We start from the raw sequence: 23473 nt of genomic DNA on the forward strand, positions 1-23473 counted from the left end.
CTGGAAAGGAGGTGGTGGGGCCCAGATGAAAGATGGAGAACGGATTAACCAAATAACATTTATGCACAACCCATGGAGGGGGACAACATTACAGGGACTGGCTAGGGAGGGGAGCGGGTTGGGCTGGGTGGAGGGGAGAGAGGGGGAGAAAGTAAGAACAACTGTAACAGCATAAACAATTAAAAATAAAATTAAAAAAGTCTCCATGTCTCAGTTTCCTCATCTTTATAATGAGATAATAATGTATCCACATCATAAAGTTTAGAATGTAAGACTCAACAGGATTCTTCCATTTGTTTGCACTATTAACAATACCAGAAATCCATCCCTTTCTTTAATGAGAAAGTGGAACAATCACCTTTCTTCTCTAATATGTTTCACAAGCCTAAAGTATTCATTGTAAGGGCTGGCCATTCCAATGCCTTTACAAGTCTTTTTCATGGTGAATTTGGCCATTAATAAATTCTTATAATTAAGTAAAAATTTAACACTAGAGAATTTTAGCTTTTAATTCAATGAACTTGTATATCTCTATAAGAGAGGTAATAATCTATAGTTGGCCCTATTTTTAGAGTGAGGAAACACAAGCATCTAAAGTTTATAAGAGCTTTGTGGTTATCACAGAGGCAAGGGATGGGGGTAGAACTGCGTAAAAGTGGTCCAAAAGTGTACACTTCCAGTTATAGGATAAAGAAGTACTGGGGGTATAATATACACCCTGATGACTATAGTGAACACTGCTGTATGGTATATTTGAAGGTTGCTAACAGAGTAGGTCCTAAAAATTCTCAGCACAAGAAAAATATTGTTTCTTTTTTTGTATATCTATATTAGATCATAAATGTTAACTAAATTTATTGTAATAATCATTGCAATGTATATAAGTCAAGTCATTATGTTGTAGACCTTAAACTTATACAGTGTTATATGTCAATTACATCATAACACTGAAAGAAAAAACAATTGTATGTGACTTGTCTCCTTTTAGTTACCAAAGCAGAGATACAGTGACATAGAGCTTAGGAAATCAAACCTTTAAAAAAAATTCATTCAATAGTTTTAAATTTTGATAACTAGCTCTGGCTGGTGGGGCTCAGTGGATTGAGTGCCAGCTTACAAACCAAAAAGACACCGGTTCAATTCCCAGTCAGGGCACAAGCCTGGGTTGTGGTCTGGGTCACCAGTGGAGGACCCTCGAGAGGCAACCACACATTGGTGTTTCTCTTCTTCTCTTTCTCCCTCCCTTCCCCTCTCTTTATAAACAAATAAATAAATTATTTTTTAAATAATAAATTTTGATAACTATGTACTGAGCATCTGCTAGGTGAAAGACATGAAGAAATGGGGCAGGGGTACCAAGATGAAGAGGTGCATACCCTGCTTGAAGAAGTCTTCAGCCTTACAGGGAACAGCAGACACAGCTATTTAAACACACACACAATGCAAAACGGAATGTGATCCAGGTCATAATGGGTACCAATAAAGTGAGGTAAGATTTAGATGGATAATAGAATGGGGGAAGGGAACTAATATTTTCTAAATATCTTCTATAGGCCAGGAACTAAGCCAAGTGTTTGATATAAAATTTCTCATTTAAGCCTTGAAAAACCCAATAAGATTGTTATGAGTTTCTGTTTCTGTTTTGTTTTACAGATAGAGGACCGAGATTCAGCCAACAGTCCAGTGTTTTTCAGTTATTGGGTGGACTGAGTGGTGAGAGATGTGGTTCAAATTCAGGTCTGTCAGAAGAGGGAGAAAAAACTTCCAACTGTGGGATCGGGAAAGGCTTCGTGAAGCAGCTGTGGATTTTCTGTTTTTTACCTTTTATAAGGGTTGTTGTGAACCACTGTTGGTCCACTCCTTCAAGAACCTAATGAAAGTAAGGATCTTTTCTCATAAAAACGTACATACACACATAGACACAAATACTTTCAAATAATTTCAGGGTGTCCACAGATCATCTTCACAAAACCCCTTGTCAGTAAATTAGGCTGCTCTGATTTACGAGGAAAAGATCTTTCAGAAGCTAAACCACACACACACACACACACACACACACACACACACACACACACACACACACACACACACACAACCTCTACAGACCTTAAATTCCTGCAGTTCCAGTCTCCTATCGTTAATCTCCTTCTCGAGCTGAGCTTTTTCTACTTGCATAGCACCAGCCGTCCGTCCGTGGTGGCCCACCAGCTGTGTCATGTTCTCAATCTGCTGTCGCAAAATCTCGATCACCTTGTCCTTTTCGGTCATCTGCAGCTTAAGGGCATCACATTCCGTCTGCACATTTCTCAGGTGATCCCCTTCGTTTTTCAGGTGCTGCAGCTCCTGCAATTTCAAGTCCACCCGGGAGCGGAGCTTCGTGATCTCTGCGTTGGTGGCCTCGATGGCTCTCTCTTTTTCCTGGAGGGAAGCTGTCAAGTCCGATACAGTCCTCTCCGAGCTCTCCAGGGTCATTTTCTTGGCCGTCAACTCTTCCACTACTTTGCGGAGCATCTCTTTGGTGGATTCCAGCTGAGCGGTCAAGGAGGACACTTTTTCTAGGCTTTCATTCTTTCCCTGAATTGCTGCCATCTGATTGTTACAGAAAAAAAGAATTTCATGGATTTGGGCAGATAGGTAGAAGCAACCTGAAGAGATATAACAAATTAGCTCAGAAACATGAAAGCATTCGTTAGATAACATCTACTTTGACCAACTCAAATCATTTCCCTGTCAGAACTCCCTGTGGACATTAGGATGACGTGTTAATGAGACCAAGGTGAAGAGGCCTTATTTAATTAACAATGCTCCTCCAAACTGCTCCCTCTGGTTTGCTTTTGTATTTGGGAAGCTTTCCCTTTCGTGGGATGCTCTTTATGTCTCTGTGGTAGCGAGTGGCAATGGAACCGTGTCCTTCCAGTGCTGATGGGACACTGCTGTGAACAGAGAGCTGCACATTTTCCCCGCTGGTGCCCTGAAACCAAGGGTGCCCACCCTGTGTAGGATCAGCCTCACTCTGTGAAAGTGAAGTAAACACAAAGCCAAAGAAACAATGCTTAGAAACCTTCAGCCCAGCCGTTCTTAAGATCTCCCTGTGGTTGGACGCTTTTCTGAAATAAGCAGTCATTAGGGTATCAATTTCTGGGTGAAAATGCAAAGGCAACTGGGTGGGTTTCATTAGTCAACAATGCACAAAAAAGAAAAATCGTAACATCTGCAATTTAGTAAGGGGTCAAAAATATTGAAGTAACAGGTTTTTATAACTTGCTCATAGAATGCACAGCTCTACTTTAGAGCTATTTTGGGCCCATATATGTTTTTTATTTTACTTAAAAAAAAAGATTTTATTTGTTTATTTTTAGAGAGGGAAGAAAGAAAGAGAGAGAGAGAGAAACATCAATGTGCGGTTGCTGGGGGTCTTGGCCTGCAACCCAGGCATGTACCTTGACTGGGAATCGAACCTGCAACACTTTGGTTTGCAGCCCGCGCTCAATCCACTGAGCTACGCCAGCCAGGGCTTTATTTTACTTTTTTAAAACAGCTTTACCAACAAGACATAAAATCCATTCCCCTTCCCCACCCGCAAGAGGCCACTTGGGGAAGCTGACCATGTCCCGCCTGACCTGCCTCTCCATCTGGCCCTGACACTCGCTCTTCATGGCCTTGAGGAGGGCCTCCAGGCGCTGCACCTCCATGTTCCTGTCATCCAGCTCCCGTCGCAGGTGGTCGATGGTGATGCTGTTGCCCGTGTCCCGGTCCCACAGACGCTTATTCTGCTCCTTCTCCAGACTCAGCTCCTTCTCTCTCTTGTGTAGGTCAGCCTGCAACGAGTGAGGTATGTTCCCCCCATTAGTATTACATGATTAAAACTATGCTTCTTATATCGCCTTTGGAGTTTTTATATGATTCAATTCCTTTTTAATGGCTTAAGAACACTTCCTAGAAAAGTAAGTTAACATTTTTTTCCTAATTTCATTTTAATCATTGTTCAAGTACAGTTTTCTGTCCTTTACTCCCATCCTAGCCCACCCACCCCTCCCTCCCCACCTCCCTCCCATTTCCACCCTGTAAGTTAACATTTTGCTTGCTTGTAACTTTTAGCATTACCAGTAAATCTCAGTGGACCTGACCCAAAATAATACACAATGAAAACAAAAATACAGTAGATTTTTAAAGTCATCTATTTTTTGTTTTGAATTTTCTAACAAATATGTTATGTTTCACATCAGGTGTGCTCCTATGATAAAGAAATGCTCAAAAGGACGAAGGAATAGCAGTAGTAGTTTGGTTTACTGATTCAGAAATGCACAATAGTGTCTGGAACTGAGATTAGAGTAGCAGATGGACTGTGAATCGAATTACTGCCCTCTTCAGTCACTAAAAAATACATCCTGTAGTGGGTATCAACTGTTAGCAGAAACTCAACAGAGTATAAGAAACAAAGACTCAAAGATCTTAAAGGACTTATCACCCAAAGAGAAAGATAAGACAGACACAAAAATGAAATGGGTTTTCATTAAAGACAGTCCTAAGAACTAGCAGAGAGAAATCGCTAAGGAGATCAAAACATTTCAAGAAGGCACTTAAGCTGGACCTTGGAACAGTCTGGAGATGCAGAGGTTAGGATGAAGGGACTGGACAGGGGCATGTGTGGCTTGCTTAGAGCGCTGGGTATATGTGGGGATGAGATTGGATCACGGACAGTCTTGACATGCAGGGAGTCGGACTTTGCAGGGAAAGTAATTTTTGAGTCAAAGAGCGACCCAATTACAGCTGTGTTTCAGATGGATGACCATGGTAGTAGAATTCCTAGGCTGGACCTAAGAGGGGAGAAACTGGAGTGAGGAACCCCAGTGAGGAGACATTCACTGGCATGTTCCAGATGTGATGAGAGGCTTTGGGATGAAGGGGATAGTGGTGGTAAAAATGAAAAGGAGGGGATGGATTTCAGGAAATTTAGACATTTAATCTCCAAGATTTTCAAATTAGATATGAGGACACCAGGAAACATGCAGCAGGAAGGGAAGAAGTGAAAGATTATCCCCAAGTCTGGAGCTTTGCACACTTGGAAGCCAGCTTATCCTTCGATGATGCTTCTCAAGCCCTTGTCAGCCTACAAGGATGATGCTACCGGCAGAGAGCACTATGCCCTAGAAAGGGCTTGCTAGGGGGAGAGAAATTTATTCTACCACTGAGATTACACAAAGGGGCACCAAGCATTTCCTTTTCTAAATGTCTCAGCCTTCAGGACCTCTAACAGAGGGCAAAGCTGGTTCATGATGATCAGAATTGTATTTTCTTTCTTTAAAAAAAACTTAACCTAAATTTCCATTCAAATTTTCTTTTCTTTCTTCTTTTATTCTGTTTTTTTCTTTTTTCTTTTGTTTTCTTAAATTTTCTATATACATAACTTGTATGTGTTTTAAATGTCATTTTGCTTTAAAATGAACACTCAACATTACTTCAACTTATGGGAATATAGTATTTACTTCAAAGCCTATGGCTTTTTGAAGATCAGTGTCACCTAACTTTTAAGCAATAACAGTTCTATTTAAGAGAAAAAAATAGGTAAAGTATACACTATTATATTTTCTATCCAAAATGTGAATAATGTCTAGGCCATTCTATTGTGTATATAGGAACAAATATTTTGTAAAATTTGTAATTTTACTAATGAAACCAGTTTTATGAAATGTTTTGATAAAAAACTTCCCAGAATTAATGTCATTTGTATTTTAAAGCACAATCTTACCAATAGCTTTTGCAGTTGATCGTCCAGATTTCCAGATTCCTGACTGAACTGGTCACGCTCTGTCCGTGCTTCAGTGAGCTCCGAGTTGGCGAGAACTAACTGCTTCTCCAGCTCTTCTATCTAAGAGAGAGGTACCAATCAAACAGTCTGGCTATGTCGGTGGGTAATATAAAATAAATACAGTCTTTGGAAAACAAATATTATTTGGGGGACAAAAATAAAACTTCATTGTGATGTGTTTTACAAAGTTTTCTAAACTTAAGATCGACCTAAGTAGAACTTAGCCAAGTGAAATACTCAAGATTTAGCTTCTGTGAGTATGTGCTCTACAGTTTGGAATTTATGGAAGCTTGATGTGGCACAAACACATTCTGCAGAGCCTACACAAATGAAGTGTATTATACTTAGAACTACTTTGTTTCAGAAAATCAGGATTTCCATAATAAAGGTTTTGAATATAAAAGAATGACTGGCAACAAGTTTTTAGTTACTATCATTATTATATAGTCACTTCATTTTGAACAGGTGACTTTGTATATTATATACATATATTAATATATTTATATATGTATATTCCAATCCTCATTTTCTTTATGAAATGGGATAAGCATCAATTTTAAAGGGTTGTTATAGGTGTATTTTTTCCTCACAGACAGGGAAGTTTGAGCTGTGCATTTCTTTGCATTTTTTTGACCTGCTGGAAGGCCCATCATGGTAGGTGCAGTGTAGGCTAAGAGGTTAAGATCTCAGAGGATGGAAATTCATTTTAGATTTCACCTGAGCCACAGAAATTCAATATTTAGATACTGAGATATTAAACTATGAGAACATGTTGCTACTTCATGTTATGTATTGTTACCTGATCTTTAATGTGATACCTATACTATTTCATCATCTACTTTCCAGTAATATGACATCTTTCGTGTCTGCACTAATACCACATATTCCTTCTTACTTCTAAGGCATCTACCCAACAAGCTTTCAAACCTTCTATGTCAAGAACAAAACTTACTGATTGGTTTGGATGATGAGCTATGTTTAAATCTTCTTACAGAATGCATGAACAAGACTTTTTCTTCATGACTACTTTTACCGAGACTAGGTTTATTTGAGATCTTCATTTATTAATTCTACACATGCTTATTAATCATATTATACACACACATAATGTAACTATGTCTTTGATGAGTAAGTATGAATACAAAGAAGTTGTATATATTTCTTTATCTGTACATACACCTAATATTTTAAAAATACTAATATAGGACTATCAAATAGTTTCACATTTACCTACAGAGTAGTATCATAGCCTTCAGGGATTGGAATATAAATTTTAATATTTCCATTAGATATATTTTAAAACCGACTTTGTTTGCTACATATAAAAAAAGCACCTCACAAGAAGTAGCTATACCTAAAACATCGGGTTACTGACAGCAGTGTGTCCGCAGGCTCTAACACTCCTACACAGCACGTTCACCCACGTGCTCCTCCGGGGCACACCCAGAAAAGAGCCCCACAGCCCAACCTCTGTAGCACAGACAGCTTCCTAAGGAAAATGAATGAACTATATCACTTTATATAATCTCTTCGGTTCTATTATTACTGGGAAAGTCTAAGTCAGCACTTAGTAAAGACATCAGGAACACTTAGAGAAAGACCACTGACTTTTACTTTGGGTAGAAAAGGTGATCAGAAAGCTGATCTGGTCGGGCTAAGAGGCAAACATCTTAAGTTCTGATCCAGGTTCTGTCACACAACCTCCATGCGTTTCGAATTTTTTCATCTATGATTTGAAAAGATACTTGATGATTTTTCAAATTCCTTTCAATTCTGCTTCTAAGTACTTCTTTTTTTCATGAGAAGAACAGTATTAATAAAGCTGAAATTCAATACTTCCCACCTATCTTTGGAAATAAAATATGATCAAAGAAACCATATTTTGAGCTATAAATTTTATAAGAGCACTTTCAATTTGAAAAGGTAGTCATATGACTAAAACATTTTCTTCTCCTAGCTAGCCTGGAATCAATCCATTTCTATCACTGAGCAAGTATTTGTATAAATGCCTTAAAAGCTTAAATTAAGACTTGCTATTTTATGTCTGTTTTCATTTTTAAAAATATTCTAGATGACCACTTGATAAAATCAAACTTGATGGTAAAATCTATGAGACCAAATTTTTAAAAAGGAAAAATGAAGAGTCGAGTCCCACCCTTCTGTCTAAGTGGAAGTGGCAGAAGACCCTCCAGGCCCCTGCGGGAACATTTGTTTGGTAGTTGTCAGTACTGACTCAGCTGCTATAGCTCTGCTTTTACCTTTCACTTTTTACAGTAAAAATATTTATATCAATCAATCAATCAATCAGAAAGATAAATGGAGAGTGAAAGGGAAAACCATCGAAGTAGCAGCTGAGATGATACAAACAGCTGTAAAAAACACTATAAAGAAAAGCCTTTTAAAATGTCCATAATAGATACTGACATCTGAGATGTACCGAAGGTTTTCTTATTTCTTTTTTTTTAAATAGCAGCACCGGTTTTCCCTTTCACCACCTATGAATCTTTTTGTTTTGGATCACCAGACAAATAAGTACTGAGATCTCATTCTAATCTTATAGTAATTTCAGAGACATTACCAATCATACCAAATTGGATCTTTTGTTTTCTGTGATCAAAAAGACACAGATATGGGATAATAAGGGATGCTGCAGGTCAGCACGAGGTGCATTGGCAGAACTATGCCAAGAGGTTTGCACAGAATCTTTCTGCACAGTATGTAGCTCTAGCCAGTGCTACTAAATCTTCACTGTCTGAGTATGAAATTCAGCCCCAAATTGTCTCAAAGTAGAAAAAATCAACTAATAATAAGGATCATGAGATATTTTTGTTGTCAAAAAGCGAAAGTTAAGAGTAAAGCCAAATCTACAGAGCCAATAGTGACAGCTTCTACTGGTCCGAATTCGTAAAGGGGAATTCTGGAGGTTCTCCTAAAATGGAAAGAGAAGAATAGAAAAAAGCATTATAGTAAGACACTTGTGTAAGCTACAAAAGCTATACCTAAAATTTTCTTTAAAACACAATTTCAACTTTTATTAATCTTTTATTAAATACTTTTGTGAATCTGAAAGAAACATTGCCCTCCTAAATGTTTTCTCATAATTAATCCATTCTAGTTGGAAAAGTTTTGTTCAGACTGTCATGTCATTAATTTTTTTAAATAATAAACACTTTTTTTTTCTGAAGAAATATGGCCTCAGGAAAAAGTACTAATACTGCCTAACATAAAGCATGTTGATAAGTAATATCAACACCCCTTTATAAGTTTCTTTTCTGACAAATCTTTCAATCACAGATTTTATGTATTATTTTCTTTGATGCTTCTTTCTTTATGTTACTTGTACAGTATATACTAACATGTGCACTGAAGCAGTGGAAAACAAAATGGATTTTAAAGTTTTAATAGGCTTTAGAATGTGAAGTCAAGGTCCATGAAAATAGACAGAAGAGTCTGCATTTTTTAAGATTCTATATTCAATTCATTACAACAAAAACAGTTCATAGCAATAGAATTTTCATGAACCCAAAATGCAATCCTATTGCTAAGTTGCTTGCTCTGCCTCACTCAGTTATACCATGTATTAATGCTTTTCAGGCCAGAATATATTCCAATCTCAATTAACACGGCAGGATGATCATCTCTCAGTGTTTCCTGACTAAAGGGAGTTACTATTGTGAGACCCTAGCTACCCATCAATTAGGTGCCAACTCAATTAGGTTCAATAGGCTACATTATAAATCTCAGTGATCTGAATTAAAATTAATCAGATATGCTCCCTTATTTCTATTAAATATTGACTGTTTAAGATGCACTGTTTACATTACAGCAAAACAAGACATTAATTCTACTATTATATTTGTATCTATGTGACCTCAAACCATGCATACAGAAAGTTTGTGGTCATTCGTCTGGGTGCTTATGCTTCTATAATGCCAAAGAGATGCTTGTAAAAGCTCAAATACTATTTTTGTATTATTTAAATGTATATTTATATTTCAGTTTCTGTTAAAATTTTCCATTATGGCCAATTTGGAGTTCATCAGCACAATGCTATATATCAGACCATATGCAAATTAGCAAACAATGGGTGATAGCTTATGAAGGGATAATTTTTCCAAGAAACGTTACGATGAAAAGCTACAGCAACCTCAAATCACATAAGAGAAACGGATTAGTTTTTAGTACTTCATGACTTTTCAAAGAGCTGCATTTGTCAGTAAACAATGAATATTTAATCTTTTCAAGATGATTTGAGTCGTGATGAATACCAGTTATTATACTGGGTAATAACACAACTATCCTATTTCCTGTCTCGCTGTCAGGTTTTCTGCACTTCGGTTCTGCCAACGTGCCAGCCGCCTCTAGATCTGAGCAATAAAGCATGCTTCCACCCCACGCTGTCCTGAGATCATGACCATTCTGCAGGCTGAAATCAAGACCTTTTGTGTAGGCTTGGTCTGCCCAGAATGGGGTGGACACTCCCGCTAACAATCTTCAGGGGAAAAGCTCATCCAGAGAAAAGAAACTAGAACACAAAAAAGCAGGGATAAGAGGGGCAGAAAAGAACAACGGTTTCTCTCTGGGCTTTTGTTTCTTGGATTTAACCTTAAGCAGTCTAAGTATCCTTAAGGCTGCTGGTAGGTGGCAGGGGTTGAAATGACCTTGACACAAGAATTTAGGTGAAGAGCAAAGCAAAGAGATTCTGTAGAGCAGTGTAATTCACAGTGGAACCCACCAGTGAATTAGGAAATCAATTTAGGGAGCATCAAATCAGCATCTGAAGAGAACAGAAAAGAGCCGGCAGCATAAGTAATGGGGTAAATGTTGTTTTGTGAAATTGCTTCACTTGTGTGTACTGGATCATAACTTCAACTACATTTCTTACTGAGGGTAATGATCAAAATGTGTGAAAGCCACGGCTGTAGAGGATCCACATCTCATAACGGAAATTATATAGTTTCATGTTACTCTTTATTGTTGAGACTTTAATAAAGCCATGTCTAAATTTTCCATTCTTATTTTAGCTGTGCCAGAGGGACTTAAGGTCAAGCTCTCAAATTACCCGCTTGAACTAGAGAACCTAAGAGAAACAGCGCCCCCCTGTGGCCAGCTCTGGGGGGACAGTGATAACTAAATGTGCTCTAAGGAGGTCAGACGGTGAATAGTCAGTGCTGCAATACTAAGTTGCCTCTTCCCGTAAGGAGCTTTTTTCCTTGTACTGTTATCATGTGGAACTGGGTAATTTTATAAAGGAAATCTGGTATCTTCCTTATACTCTATTTCTCCCCCCCCAACAAGCTAGGGTGTGAGAAATTGGCTAAAAGTGATTGTTAGAACTATAGGTTCTCCTAAGTAGGATGACTATATATGAAATTTATCCTCTGAACAGGGACATTTTGCAGATAAAGATGGAATTTACAAAACAGAAGAGTGGGATAGCAGGTGTAAACTCCCACAGGAAAAAAGAATACAAGCTCCTCTGAATGGTAGCTCTTTGCTTGTTTTGTGGGGTCTCTATAGTTTTATAAATGCTTGAAACTAACAAAAGCCCAAGATCTGAAAGAATGGTTGTTAATGATAAGGAATACTTCTCTTTAGCTATGTAAAGTGAGAGAAAACAATATACAATATTAATGAGTATCGGGGTTTAAAAGGAATTGTGTGAGAGAGGTGAAGATCTGGCTTCCTAACTCAGTCCTCCAACAGCACAGTGATGAGTAAGTGGGAGCCAAAGTGAGAGAGCAGGTGGCCCCTGAGGGGCTGGTGGTGGGAGGAGCACAGCCTGTGCTGCAGTGTTTGCTAAAGCTAAGCCTTGTAAAAGTAATTAAAAGGGCCTTATTCTTTAATTTAGTTTTTAGAAACTTACTTAAAAGTATGCAGGAACTTTTTTTTCTAAGAATGAATTAATGTGAGCAAACAATTTAAATAAAAATTACTTGACATCCATCTTAGAAATAATTTTTACCTTGAAATGATTACTTTGATTCCTCATTTTCAAATAAACTAATAAAAACTACATGATTGATTCTGTGTACAATTGTCTCTGGAAGCAGAGCAGCAAAATCTAAACTCACCTTGTCTTCATACATCCTTTTTGCTTCCCTTAATTCAGAACGTAGCTGAGAAACAGTAGATTCCAGCTCACTGAGTTGGCGCATATACATTGAATTTTGGTTTCTTGCTTGTTCTCTAAGAAGGGTTTAAAGGGGGAATAAAATCAAATAGCAAACTAACAATAAGTGTGATTCCTAGTGTACTCTAGCTTTCAGATACTCCCACTAGTCATTTTATATGGCATTATTAGGCCAATCATCTTTTATTTTCCAAAACTGCTTCTTCAAAGTTCAAAAATGTTAACTGTTAAAGCTATGCAATGTGTATGTGGGAGTTCCTTATACTATTTACTTTTATGTATGCTTGAAAACATCCATAAAGAGGTTTCAACATACAAATTCAGATTATAAAATTATTTATATGCATATATACATTTTATTTATATATATATTTAGACTAATATATATGTTTGTTTTATCTGGTCAGTTGAACAATATTTAAAAAATCCATTCTGAACAGGTCCAAATACTTACAATAATACTTCTGATATGGTCATATAATATTATCTATACATTAAGTAATCTTTCTATTCATTTGAATGTTAGGATAAGTTTTACTCTCTTGTGAAATCAATTATTAAGCAATTTTAAAAAGATATTAAAACAAAATAAAAACAAAACGAAGATGAATGACTGTCGATGGCAAACCACCAGGACACACGTACTGAATGATTTCCAGCTGACTCTGGATGCTATTGGCTTGGCTTCGAGCACTGCTGGCTTTCTCGGTAAGTCCTGTTATTTCAACTTCATGTTCACTTATCAACTGCTCAATCCTGTAAAAAAATGTGGTGATTGTTATTTGACCAAAGATTTAGCCTATAAATTATTTTAAAAATTAATGATTTTCAATATTCAAATTTAGTTTTGGTTTTGAATATGCTACTATTTTTATGACATGTATCAAAGTTAGGTAGAGTCCTTTATCCAAATCCTCTGAGGACCAGCTAGGTTATATTTACAAATGCTAATAAATTATGAGTACTATATAGTATATGACACCCCCAGGGAGATCTAGGGAAGTGTCCTGTAAGCCAAACATATTAATAAGACAACAAAAGGTTTTAAAGTATTCACTTAGTCATAAAGACTGTAACAAGCTTCACATCAGCACAGGTCAGGTTTTGCCAACAAATGAGTGACAAAGGCCTTCTCCTCGACCAAACTTTACTCAGACTTTAGTCTGAGTTCTTGTCTCAGCTGGGCCTTGACCTTGGTGCCTCGCCCCTCCCACTTCTCCAACCCCTTAAGTCTGGGCTTAGAAAGAATCTTGCTAAGTCAGTTTAGTGAGAACCCTCTCACCCCTCATGTATCCTCTTGGTGATTTTCCATCCAATGACCCCCCTCACCCTGCATCTGGCTATGAATCCGGCTTGTCTTTGTACTAGTTGAGCCTGAGCTCTCTAGTGCACCGGTGGCAAACACAAGCCCCATGGGCCAAATCCAGCCCTCCACCTTGTTTTATCTTGCCCAGTACCTTGTTTCTACCCGGCCGAGCTCTCGCTGAACTGTTAAGGAGTAGTTACATTTATACAGTCCTAAAATTACATTCAGCCCTTTGAAGACAACTATGAAGCTGATGTGGCCCCTGGTGAAAATGAGTTTGACACCCCTGCTCTAATGCAAACTCCTATGTCAGTAGTTTTGAATAAAATCTTCCCTACTGTTTAACAAGTGCCAGACTAATATTTTTTTTTCTTTAAGAGTTTGCCACAAACCCATGAAACAAAAAACTCCTGTGTTTCAGAGCTTTTTAGATTTTGGAATTGCTGAGGAGGGACTGGAGACTTGCTGGACAGCATCACTGTGATTTTCTGCCTCAGTCAGGCACCTACCTATCTTGATGTTGTTGAAGAAGTAGTTCTATTTTGTTCTGTGATTCAGATTTCAGTGCCTCAAGCTGGCTCTCAACCTGGTCATTAAAAAGATTTAGAAACGAGTTCATCTAAAGCTCATAAAATTTAGAGATTTTCCAACTAAAGGAATGCTTTAGAAAGATACAAACAGAAGTAATGCTTAAATTGTATGCATTCTAATACTGTATTTTATTAGATCTTTTACTTTGGCTATATTCTCATGAAGCTGTACAAGTCAATCAAGCCAATTCCCTTTATTAAGAGAGAAGTTTGTGGAAGCAACTTTTATTATTTTAGAGTAAAAAATGAGAACTTATTTTTAAGAATTTAAAAACATTATATATCTAATACTATTATCTTAATAAAAGTTAATATAAAATTGAAGTAGTGTTCTCACCACTTACTGGAAATATCCTCCCTTTAAGATATGAAATCTCTGTGTCTAATTCTCTTAGGGTTTTACTAATAGCTGAGCCCATGTTGCGGAAGTGGATAGTAGACACACTGTCGTGTTCATATATTTTCTTGCCTGAGGTTTGTTCAAAGTCAACTAGGATTGAGCGAATTTCCTGAAGCACTCCCTCATGGCCAAGCATCATCTTCCTCAGCTGCTCTATCTGTGTGCTGCTGTCTTTCAGCATGTTCTCCTTCAGGCACCTGGCAGCTTCGAGTTCATGAACTGTATTTTGAAGCTGATTTCTTAAATCCTCCTGGGACTGACTTTCCCTTCGCCTATGAAATAAATAAAAGAGACAAAAATAACATTAATAAAACTCATAATCATACAAGTAGTTTGATGCTACGAAGAGTAAAGCTCTAAAATAGTCTCGGTAACAGATCCCAACCTGATGTCCGCCATGGCATCTCTCTCCATTTGCATCTCTTGAAGCTTCGTTTGCAAGTCAATGACTGACTGCCTTAAGTAAAACTTCTGTTTCTCATGCAATTCATTGCTCTGGAAAATAAAATGCCATGCAAATTAATCTCCATTAAAGGAACATATTTCTTTATAGCTATAATTTCCGAAAACTATGTATTACTAATTTACTTTCATGTGTACTTCCTTCTCCTTTCACCATTGTTCAGGCCTAATTAATCATTTCTCACCTAGACTACCGTAATACCTTTACTAATCTCATTGTCTCAAGCTTGGCCCCTTTCAATCCATTCTCTACAGCAAAACACTGTTCCTAAACCAAATCTGAGTTCTGATTCAATACAGCGATAGGAATGAGTTTTATACTTGAGAACAGGAAAATTAGTTGAAATTCTGTATAGAAAACTCAACCGCCACCTCCAAACCACTTAAAATACTTGGCAGCAGACAACCACTACCCCAAAATCAAGGTGTTCTACTATAAAGAAATTCACGAAGATCTCTAAAATCAGGCATTGAGGGATCTCCCAGCATAATAGTTGATGACCAACTAATCATCCCAAAGCAAAGTCATCAAGTTCTGCCCATAGAGAGCTTGCCATCAGTTTTTACAGGGTTCATCCTTGAGTATAAACAAAAAGCCAAAAATACTGACCATTTGAAGGAAGATGATAAAACTTAAGAGACCAAGATTAAACAATAGGCAAACAGCCAGTAATAAAGACCCAAAGAAACAAAGATTGATAATGAAGCAATGGAAGAACACTCCCAAAAGCTTTGTATTGCAGAGAAATTTGAGAGACATCAGAGCTATAAAGTAAGAACAGGATTTCTTTTTTTTAGCACTTAATAAGGCTATACGTAGGTTTGCTTTTAATCCTTCAAGTGCTTACACCATCTGCTGAGGCAGACTGATGGGTTAATGAATACAATAAAATGAATACAATGTACTCAATACTACAGCAGACATGCACCAAGGGCAAAGGAGAACACACCTCCTGCTGTCTAGAGGAAAGGCTTCTGAGGAGGAAATGCCTAAGCTAAGTATTGAAGGATAATAAAAATTTGCCAAGTAGACAAGGTAAAGGAGAGGAAATTACCTGGGCAAAAGCCTGAAGGCTAGAATGGTACGGTACATCCTGGGAAGAGAGAGTAGCTTGATATTGCTGGAATGGGGGCTACATATGGTGAGCAGGTACAGAAGAGACTAAAATGTACAGGGAGAGGTTAGATCACAAAGGCTTTCGTATAAGCTGGTGAGTTTGACTTTCAGGCTGTAGACTACTGGGACCCAGCATGCAATTGTAAAGCTAAAAATAAAATCAGCTCAATTCTTCATAAGGTCCACTTGAAGATTTTAGCAAAAACATTCTCTACACTGTTTAGCTATCATGTATACAGATACATCAAAAACCTACCCCGTCCCACTGCTTTGTAAAGAAAAAACAGGTGTCATGATAGCAGGGCAGCAGGCCTGAACCAATTATTAATTATAATCATCAGTGAATGTCATTAATTATAACATTGTGAGCAATTCAAGTTTCATTAAAATCAAACCACTAACACAGCAAAAGACAAAAGGAGAAGAAAATCTATGGAATGAGAAAAATATCTGCACAGCATGTACTGTAGAGGGGTTAATATCCAAAATATACAAACAAGTTGTACAACTCACTAGCAGAAAACAAACAGTCCAATATAAAAATGGGCAAAGTACATTTTTTCAAAGAAGACATACAGATGGTAGATGCATAAAAAGATGCTCATTACTAAGCATTAGGGAAAAGCAAATCAAAACCCCAATGAGATACCACCTCCTACCTGTTAAATGCTGCATCATCAAAAAGACAGGCAAGTACAGGTTCCAGGTCAATACTGCGATGCAGAAAGATCCTGAACTCACCCCCTCCCACAAACACACAAGTTTATAGCTACATACAAAACAATTCCTCTCTAGGAAAACCTAAAGGCTTGCTGAGTGGAGACTGCAAATTGGACAAAGAAGAAGAAAACTACACTGAAGTGGGTAGAAGAGGCTGGGATACAGTCTCACCATAAACCCCACTCTCAGCACAGTGTCCCACACTGGGAAGGAACTCAAAACCCAGAGCTTCTTCCTGAGGAATAAAAGGTCCAGAACTCCACATCAAGCAGCCCAACTTTTACGACATACATTTGAGAGGTGAGTCCCCTAAACATCTGACTTGGAAAAGCAAGAAGGCTTGAGTCCTGAGACCTCCAGACTATAGCATCTGAGAAATCTCTAAAGGGGTGCTGTGCTCAAACTCGCACACCCCAGGCCCCAGCTCAGAGGCAGCCAATCGTGCCCAGATTTAGAAAGGAGGAGGCTCACCTGTTTATATTAAAGCATCGGCCTGAGACATAGGCATCTAACTCAACACACATCTAGGATCCTGCCGGAACCCTTTCCAGAGTGTGAAGAAAAGGGAACCTTTGTGCACTGTTGGTGAGAATGTAAATTGGTACAGACACCATGGAAGACAGTATGGAGATTCCTCAAAAAATTAAAAATAGAGCTGCCATTCAATCCAGCAATCCCACTTCTGGCAATATGTACAAAAGAAATAAAAATACAAAATCGAAGAGATCCCTGCACTTGCATGTTCACAGCAGCATTATTTACAAGAGCCCAAACATGGAAACAACCTATGTGTGCACTGACAGATAACGAATAGTCAGGCTGTGATGCACACACAAACAATGGCATATCATTCAGTTCTGAAAAGGAGGGAACCCCAGCGTTGTGACAACATGGAAGAACCTTGAGGGCATTGCACTAAATAAGATAAGTCAGAGAAACATAAGCACTGTATGATCTCATTTATATGTGGAATCCAAAAAAAGAAACAACAACAACAAAAAACAGCAACATCAGCTTTGTGGTTACCAGAGGCAGGGGATGGGGAGAAAGAATTGAATGAAGGTGGTCCAAAGGTACAAACTTCAAGTTATAAGATAATAAGAACTACAGTTAACACTGCTATGTGATACATATGAAAGTTATTAAGAGAATAAATCCTAAGAGTTCTTATCACAAGGAAATATTTTGTTCTTTTTCTTTTGTATCTATATGAGATGACAGATGTTAACTAAAGTTACTGTGGTAATCATTTCATGCTATATCTAATCAAATCATTATGCTACACACCTTACACAGTGCTGGAATGTCAATTATATCGGAATAAAACTGAAAAAAATATACCATTTAAGTAAGACAGTGTGACTAATTATTACCAAAAGAAAATAGGTATGTAGACTTTTCATCAGCCCAATTTTTAATACTGAAATAGAAGGCACTGGCCTAACTGACAAGCTTAACCAATAAATCCATTGTTACACTTTTCTTCTAGAAAGTTTAGGTTCTATTCCAAGGCACTGTGCCTCACTGTCTTCCCAAAATGGCTTCAGGTACTGAAAGAATAAAATGCAACTTACTTCATTTAGTCTTTTCTGCAAATCTTTGACTTGATGTGAATATTCTTCCAAAACACGTTCGATGTGTTCTTTTCCAGGGTAAGGGATGACTTTCTTGTGAGAATCAAGTTCTACTTCATGTTTAGGGAAAAAAGGAACTTGTGTCAACATCCCAGATGAAGATGTGTTTTCAATTATTGTACCACGAACAGATGACACAAAAAATGGACTTGTAGAACCTAAATATGAAAGAATTAATTACTTAACTTATTGCTAAAATAACTTTGTGGCAAACATTATCCTAGGTGATTCTCTTATGGAATCAGGAAGGAGCTCAAGGCCTCAGGAGGCAAACAGACGAGGAAAAGCATCTCTGAGAGAGAGGAGCACACGCTAAAAAGGAGGGGCAGATTAGTGAGAAGGAGGGAGCTTCACCTGATAGTAATCAAATGATACAGGAGCCAAATGAAACTTGAAGTATCTGAGTAAGACTTAACTAGTCTGGAGGACAAGAGGAGAGGAAGGGCATTCCGGGCAGTGGGAGCAGCATAATTATCAACGAGGAGACTTAAAACGGCATGGCTTACTCTGGATGAGAGGAAAGTAGTAGCCAGAAAGGAGAATGAAAATGTAGGACCGATCATGAAGGGCCCCGTGGTCACGCCAAAGAGTCTGGATTTCATTTTGAAAGCTCTGAGGAGTAGATTTGAATATAGGGGATTGATATAAGTAGGTCTGTGTTTTGAAAAAGCTCTCTGGCTTCGGTATGGAGAATGCATCGATAGGGATAAAACTGAAAGTAGAGAATCCAAGGAGGAGAAGGCTTTCATTGATGCACACAAGAAATAGCAAGGGTGTGCCCAAAAGCAGTCAGTGTTGACAGACACAAAGGCTTGGATTTGAGAAATACATGTGAAAAGTAAAAGAGAGGGAGGTGTCAAGTATTTCTCTTGGGTTTGGGCTTCAGCCAACACCCAAGTAAGGCTGTTTGATTCGCAAATTCTGTACATGGGCCTGAAGTTCAGGAGAGCATCTTTGCTTCAGAGAACAGGATTTGGGAATTGTCAGCGGAAGAGCTCTAGTGAATCCTTGGAGTCAATGGGATCATCTGGGGGCAGTCTGCCATGAAAAAGAGAAGAGGATCCAGAAGAGTACTCTGAGGAAATGCCAATACTCAAACGGAAGACAAAAAAGTAAAACCCATGAAGATTTACAAAAGACCCACAAAGGGTTTAGAGAATTATATTCAAGACATGCTACTGGGTTGCACTGAGACAGAGACGGTGTGAGGTAAAAAGAGACCTTTCCCTAGGCAGGCTGACAAAAATACTCAATTGAAAATATTTGGTACTTTTAATGCCAAAGAAAGGACTCAGAGTCACCCAAGAGTCCAGAAGATGGAGATGAGAACCATGGAGAATTATTTCCAGGCCTCTATTCTCATCAAGGAGCTGGATTTCAGAACTGCAATAGACAAGTGCATCATGTTTTCCTGTCTTGGAATAGGATTGTGGCTAGTGGTTATCCTGTGCCTGCCCACCACTGAATGTTGGGTATCCCGGGTCTTCAGGTTAAGAGGAACTCCATTCAAGGAGCTGTATTTAATGAATGAAAATTGAGGGGTTCATCTGTACCTGAATCCCATTTAGATAAAGAGATTCTGGCCTTTGAGCAGGTACTATCATGGGATCGGACTGTTGGGAGCCTTCTTGGGAGAGAGAAAATATATTCTGCATGTGAGAGAAATGTAAATAATTTGTGACTTAGACACAATAAAGTGACAATGTAGGAAATCATCCTTATTCTAAGGAGATGCATGTTCAAAAGTTGAGGCAAGAATCATGACGCCTTCAATATCATCAAAATGAAATATAAATTGTAAGTGTCGCAGGTTCGATTCCCAGTCAGGGTACATGCCTGGGTTGCAGGCCATGACCCCCAGCAGCCGCACATTGCTGTTTCTGTTTGTCTGTCTGTCTCTCTCCCTCCCCCCTCCCTTCCCTCTCTAAAAATAAATAAATAAAATCTTTAAAAAATATATAAATTGTAGGTATAGACATAAACAAATATGATAAAATGTTGACAACTGGTGCATCCAGGTAAAGATTATGTAAGATATTCATTGTACTATCTTTTCAATTTTTCTACCATTCTGGAAAAAATAAAAATAAAATGTTGGGGGAAAAGAATTCACTGGATTGAGCAAAAAAAGGGAAAATCTAGTTATGTTGGACAGAGTGATTTCATTGGAATCCTGGGTTCAAAAGTCGTAAGTCAGTAGTTTACAGAGTGAATGAATGATGAAGATATGAAGACAGTACATACACACTTCTCTTTCAGAAGGCATAGCTATGAAGAAAGTAAGATAAAGTTGAGCAAAAGGTTTTATTTTATTTTACCTCATTTGTTTTATTTACTTGTTAGTATCCTTAGGTTGGCAGAAATTTAGCATGTCTATACTGAAAGACTGAGAGTACCAGAGTGACCGAGGCCAAAGATTTTGCAGAGATTTTGAAGCCAAATCTCTGAGGACGAGGTAGTGATAGTGGAGATGGAATTAAAGCATAAGTGGCAAATTAAGAAGCTGCCTCCTCCACTGAGCTATGAAGGAAAGAGGCATGGATTGTGGAAAACAGTTTATCTCAGGGGCAGGATAGGAGAAGCTAAGAAAGTACCAGCCTAACGGCTTTACTTTCTCTGACAATTAGGAAATAATGTTATCTGAGAGTGAGAAAGAAGGTGGTAAGCTAAGGGACTTGAGAATGGTATCATTGTGAAATAAGCATTGTGGAAAATGAAGAGAGAACTGGCTCAGATCATGAGAAAAACCCCTCAGCAGCATCAAGGACCCAGATAAGATGGAGACTATGACCCACAAATTGGTGGGAAATCCACATTTGCGTATTTTCTCTAGCAGAACCTTCCAGCAGCCCAGTACAAAAATGGGGGAGACAGTCTGCCTAATAAAGATTGGGGTTCCCCTATAAGTGTGCAGCAGGAGAAAAAAGTTGTTGAGGATATTGGCAAGTGATTGGCTGGAATGTTGAATGATATTAGAAAAGCAAAGTTAGAAGAGGTTAGTAATTTAGTAGAAAATGGCAGAATCTAGAGTAGTTGTAAATCAGGATCACCTGGGGAGCTTTAAAACAACAAAGAGTGGTGCCCAAGCCCCATTCCAGACCGACTGGATCTAAGCCATTTAAATGTTTAAAATTTTCAAATAGTGGTTTCAACGTGGGGCCATGGCTGAGAACCACTACCTTCATGAGGCAGAAAGACAGGTGTTGTAGGAATAAGGAGTGACCGAGCTACAGGACAGGAGGCCGGGTATCAGAAGTCCAACAGTTCTGGGTAATAACATCCAAGAGCAAGATAGGGAAGTGGGTGGCTAGAATAAAGGCCAAAACCATAAGAACTAAAAACGTCAAGAAGATGTGAGCCTAAGATCGTAGGTGGGTCATCCATGAGGACAATCATATTACGGCATGGCGATGTGCCTAAAGAGGATGAGACAATCTGCGAGCCAAGTGCCAGTGCCCATGCTGAGTATGAGAGGCACCGTGTCAGTGCAGAGGTGGGCCAGGGACAGTGTTGACGGGTATAGTACAGCAGAGGTGCCAGTGGTGTCTTACATGGCATGAGCATACTAAGCAGCAGAAGCTTTTATAAAATAGGGTGCTAAAATGTTGGTTTTTAAACAGATCAGTGAAACAATAGACCTGTACAGGCATGCCTCAAAGGGATTTACAGGTTTGGTTCCAGACCACTGCAAAAAGTGAATATTGCAATAAAGGGAGTCACACAAGTTTTTTGGTTTCCCAGGGAATGTGAAGATTATACTTACACTATACTGTAGTCTATAAAGTGTGCAACAGCATTATGTCTAAAAAATGTACATATCTTAATTTAAAAATACCTTATTGCTAAAAATGCTAACCATCACCTGAACCTGTTGGAAAAATGGCACTGGTAGACTTACTCATTGCCAAAATCTTCCATTTGTAAAAAAAATTAAAAAATGCAACATCTACAAAGCACAAAGAAAATGAGATTTGCTTGTAATTGAGAATGAACTCTGGATGCTTTCTTTTAAATGAGAGAGACAAGACAGAGAAAGCAGTCAGGACTGTGCAAGCCATTTGCCAGACAGCCCGGGTCCTTTCCCTATTTTGCTGTGTGTTGTGGGAACTACTTTTCCCAGGGTACCTCCCCAGCTCAAATTAGGTTTGCAATGGGAGGTGCTGGCAGAAAGACTTTACATCAGGCAGGAGGAGGAGGGGACAAACTGAGGTACTGATTCCCCCTCACTGGCCTCAAATAGGCTTCTGACAGTCAGTGGTGGCTTCAGCTCCCTGCAGGAGCCCTCTCTGTGCTTCTAGCTCCTGCTTCCCTGTACTGACAAGACTTCCTCGCCTCGGGTCCTTCTAGCCCAAAGACTGGTAACAGCTTCCTGCAGTTCCTAATCTCTGGATTATCTCATCCTGTAAGGCTTCTCAGCTCTTTCATTACCCTGGTTACCAATTCCCTATATTAAGATTCACCCATTCCACCCATTGCTGTTTTCCAGACTTCTATCTTTTGATTCAAATAACTCCAGTCAAAGGTGATGGGGGCCTAAACTAGAGCAGTAATGGGTTGGCCAAAAAGTCCATATGGTTTTTTCCACAAAATAAAAGACACATTTTTCATTTTTACCAATAACTTTATTGATTTGGACATTTTGAGTATGTTGGCTATTCCTGCATGGTAGGACAGTGATTGTTCTCAATTCATGTCTCGATTTGATCACTATTGACTTCAACAGTCTGTCTGACTGTGGAGCATCATCCAGTGAGAAATCTCCAGCAGTCAACTTCACAAACCACTTTTGCCACATTCGATCAGTCACCGAACCTTTCCCATACACTGCAAAAATCTTTTCTGTGTGTGTTTCAGTGGCATTTTTACCTTCTTTAAATAATAAAGCATAATATGATGAAAACGCTGCATATTTTCTCCCATCTTCAATATTAAAAGACTACACAAAGATTCACCAATTTGGATAAGTTCTTTTTTAATGCATGCTGACATTACAGCTGTCACAATACAACCAATAGAATTGTTTATAATGAAGTTAAAGACAACTAAGTGCTACTAGAGCCATTTTACAGAAAAAAACAGACAAACTTTTTGGCTAACCCAACAGTCATGGGGATGGGGAGGGGAAAATGGATTCTAAAGGCATTTCTGAGACTAGGACAGATGCAGTGCCTCACTGGATGTGAGGGTGGGTAAGAGAAACGGTGTTAAGACGATATAGAATTCTGGTTCAGAGTAGGCGAACGAGAAGGTGTTTAGAGAGACATGGAATGTATTGAAGTGCCTCGACATGGAAACAATTTTT

The 23473-nt window shown here is 38.5% G+C and overlaps 1 protein-coding gene across 1 annotated transcript in view; it reads right to left on the reverse strand.

Moving 5' to 3' along the window:
* The window catches only part of CCDC158 (coiled-coil domain containing 158), a 62761-nt gene that overhangs the window by 28341 nt on the left and 10947 nt on the right, over window positions 1–23473 (reverse strand). Inside the window, exons 4-12 of the mRNA XM_045857951.1 lie at window positions 18112–18329; window positions 14624–14733; window positions 14183–14510; window positions 13758–13834; window positions 12588–12698; window positions 11884–11998; window positions 5750–5869; window positions 3621–3818; window positions 2107–2589 (exon numbers count right to left, since the gene is read on the reverse strand). Of these exons, the coding sequence (XP_045713907.1) occupies window positions 2107–2589; window positions 3621–3818; window positions 5750–5869; window positions 11884–11998; window positions 12588–12698; window positions 13758–13834; window positions 14183–14510; window positions 14624–14733; window positions 18112–18329 (1760 nt within the window). The remainder of the gene's footprint in view (window positions 1–2106; window positions 2590–3620; window positions 3819–5749; window positions 5870–11883; window positions 11999–12587; window positions 12699–13757; window positions 13835–14182; window positions 14511–14623; window positions 14734–18111; window positions 18330–23473) is intronic.

Source organism: Phyllostomus hastatus, unplaced genomic scaffold, assembly GCF_019186645.2.
Source record: "Phyllostomus hastatus isolate PE091 unplaced genomic scaffold, TTU_PhHast_1.1 phas_scaffold_1674, whole genome shotgun sequence".
In the NCBI taxonomy this organism is placed as follows: Eukaryota; Metazoa; Chordata; class Mammalia; order Chiroptera; family Phyllostomidae; genus Phyllostomus; species Phyllostomus hastatus.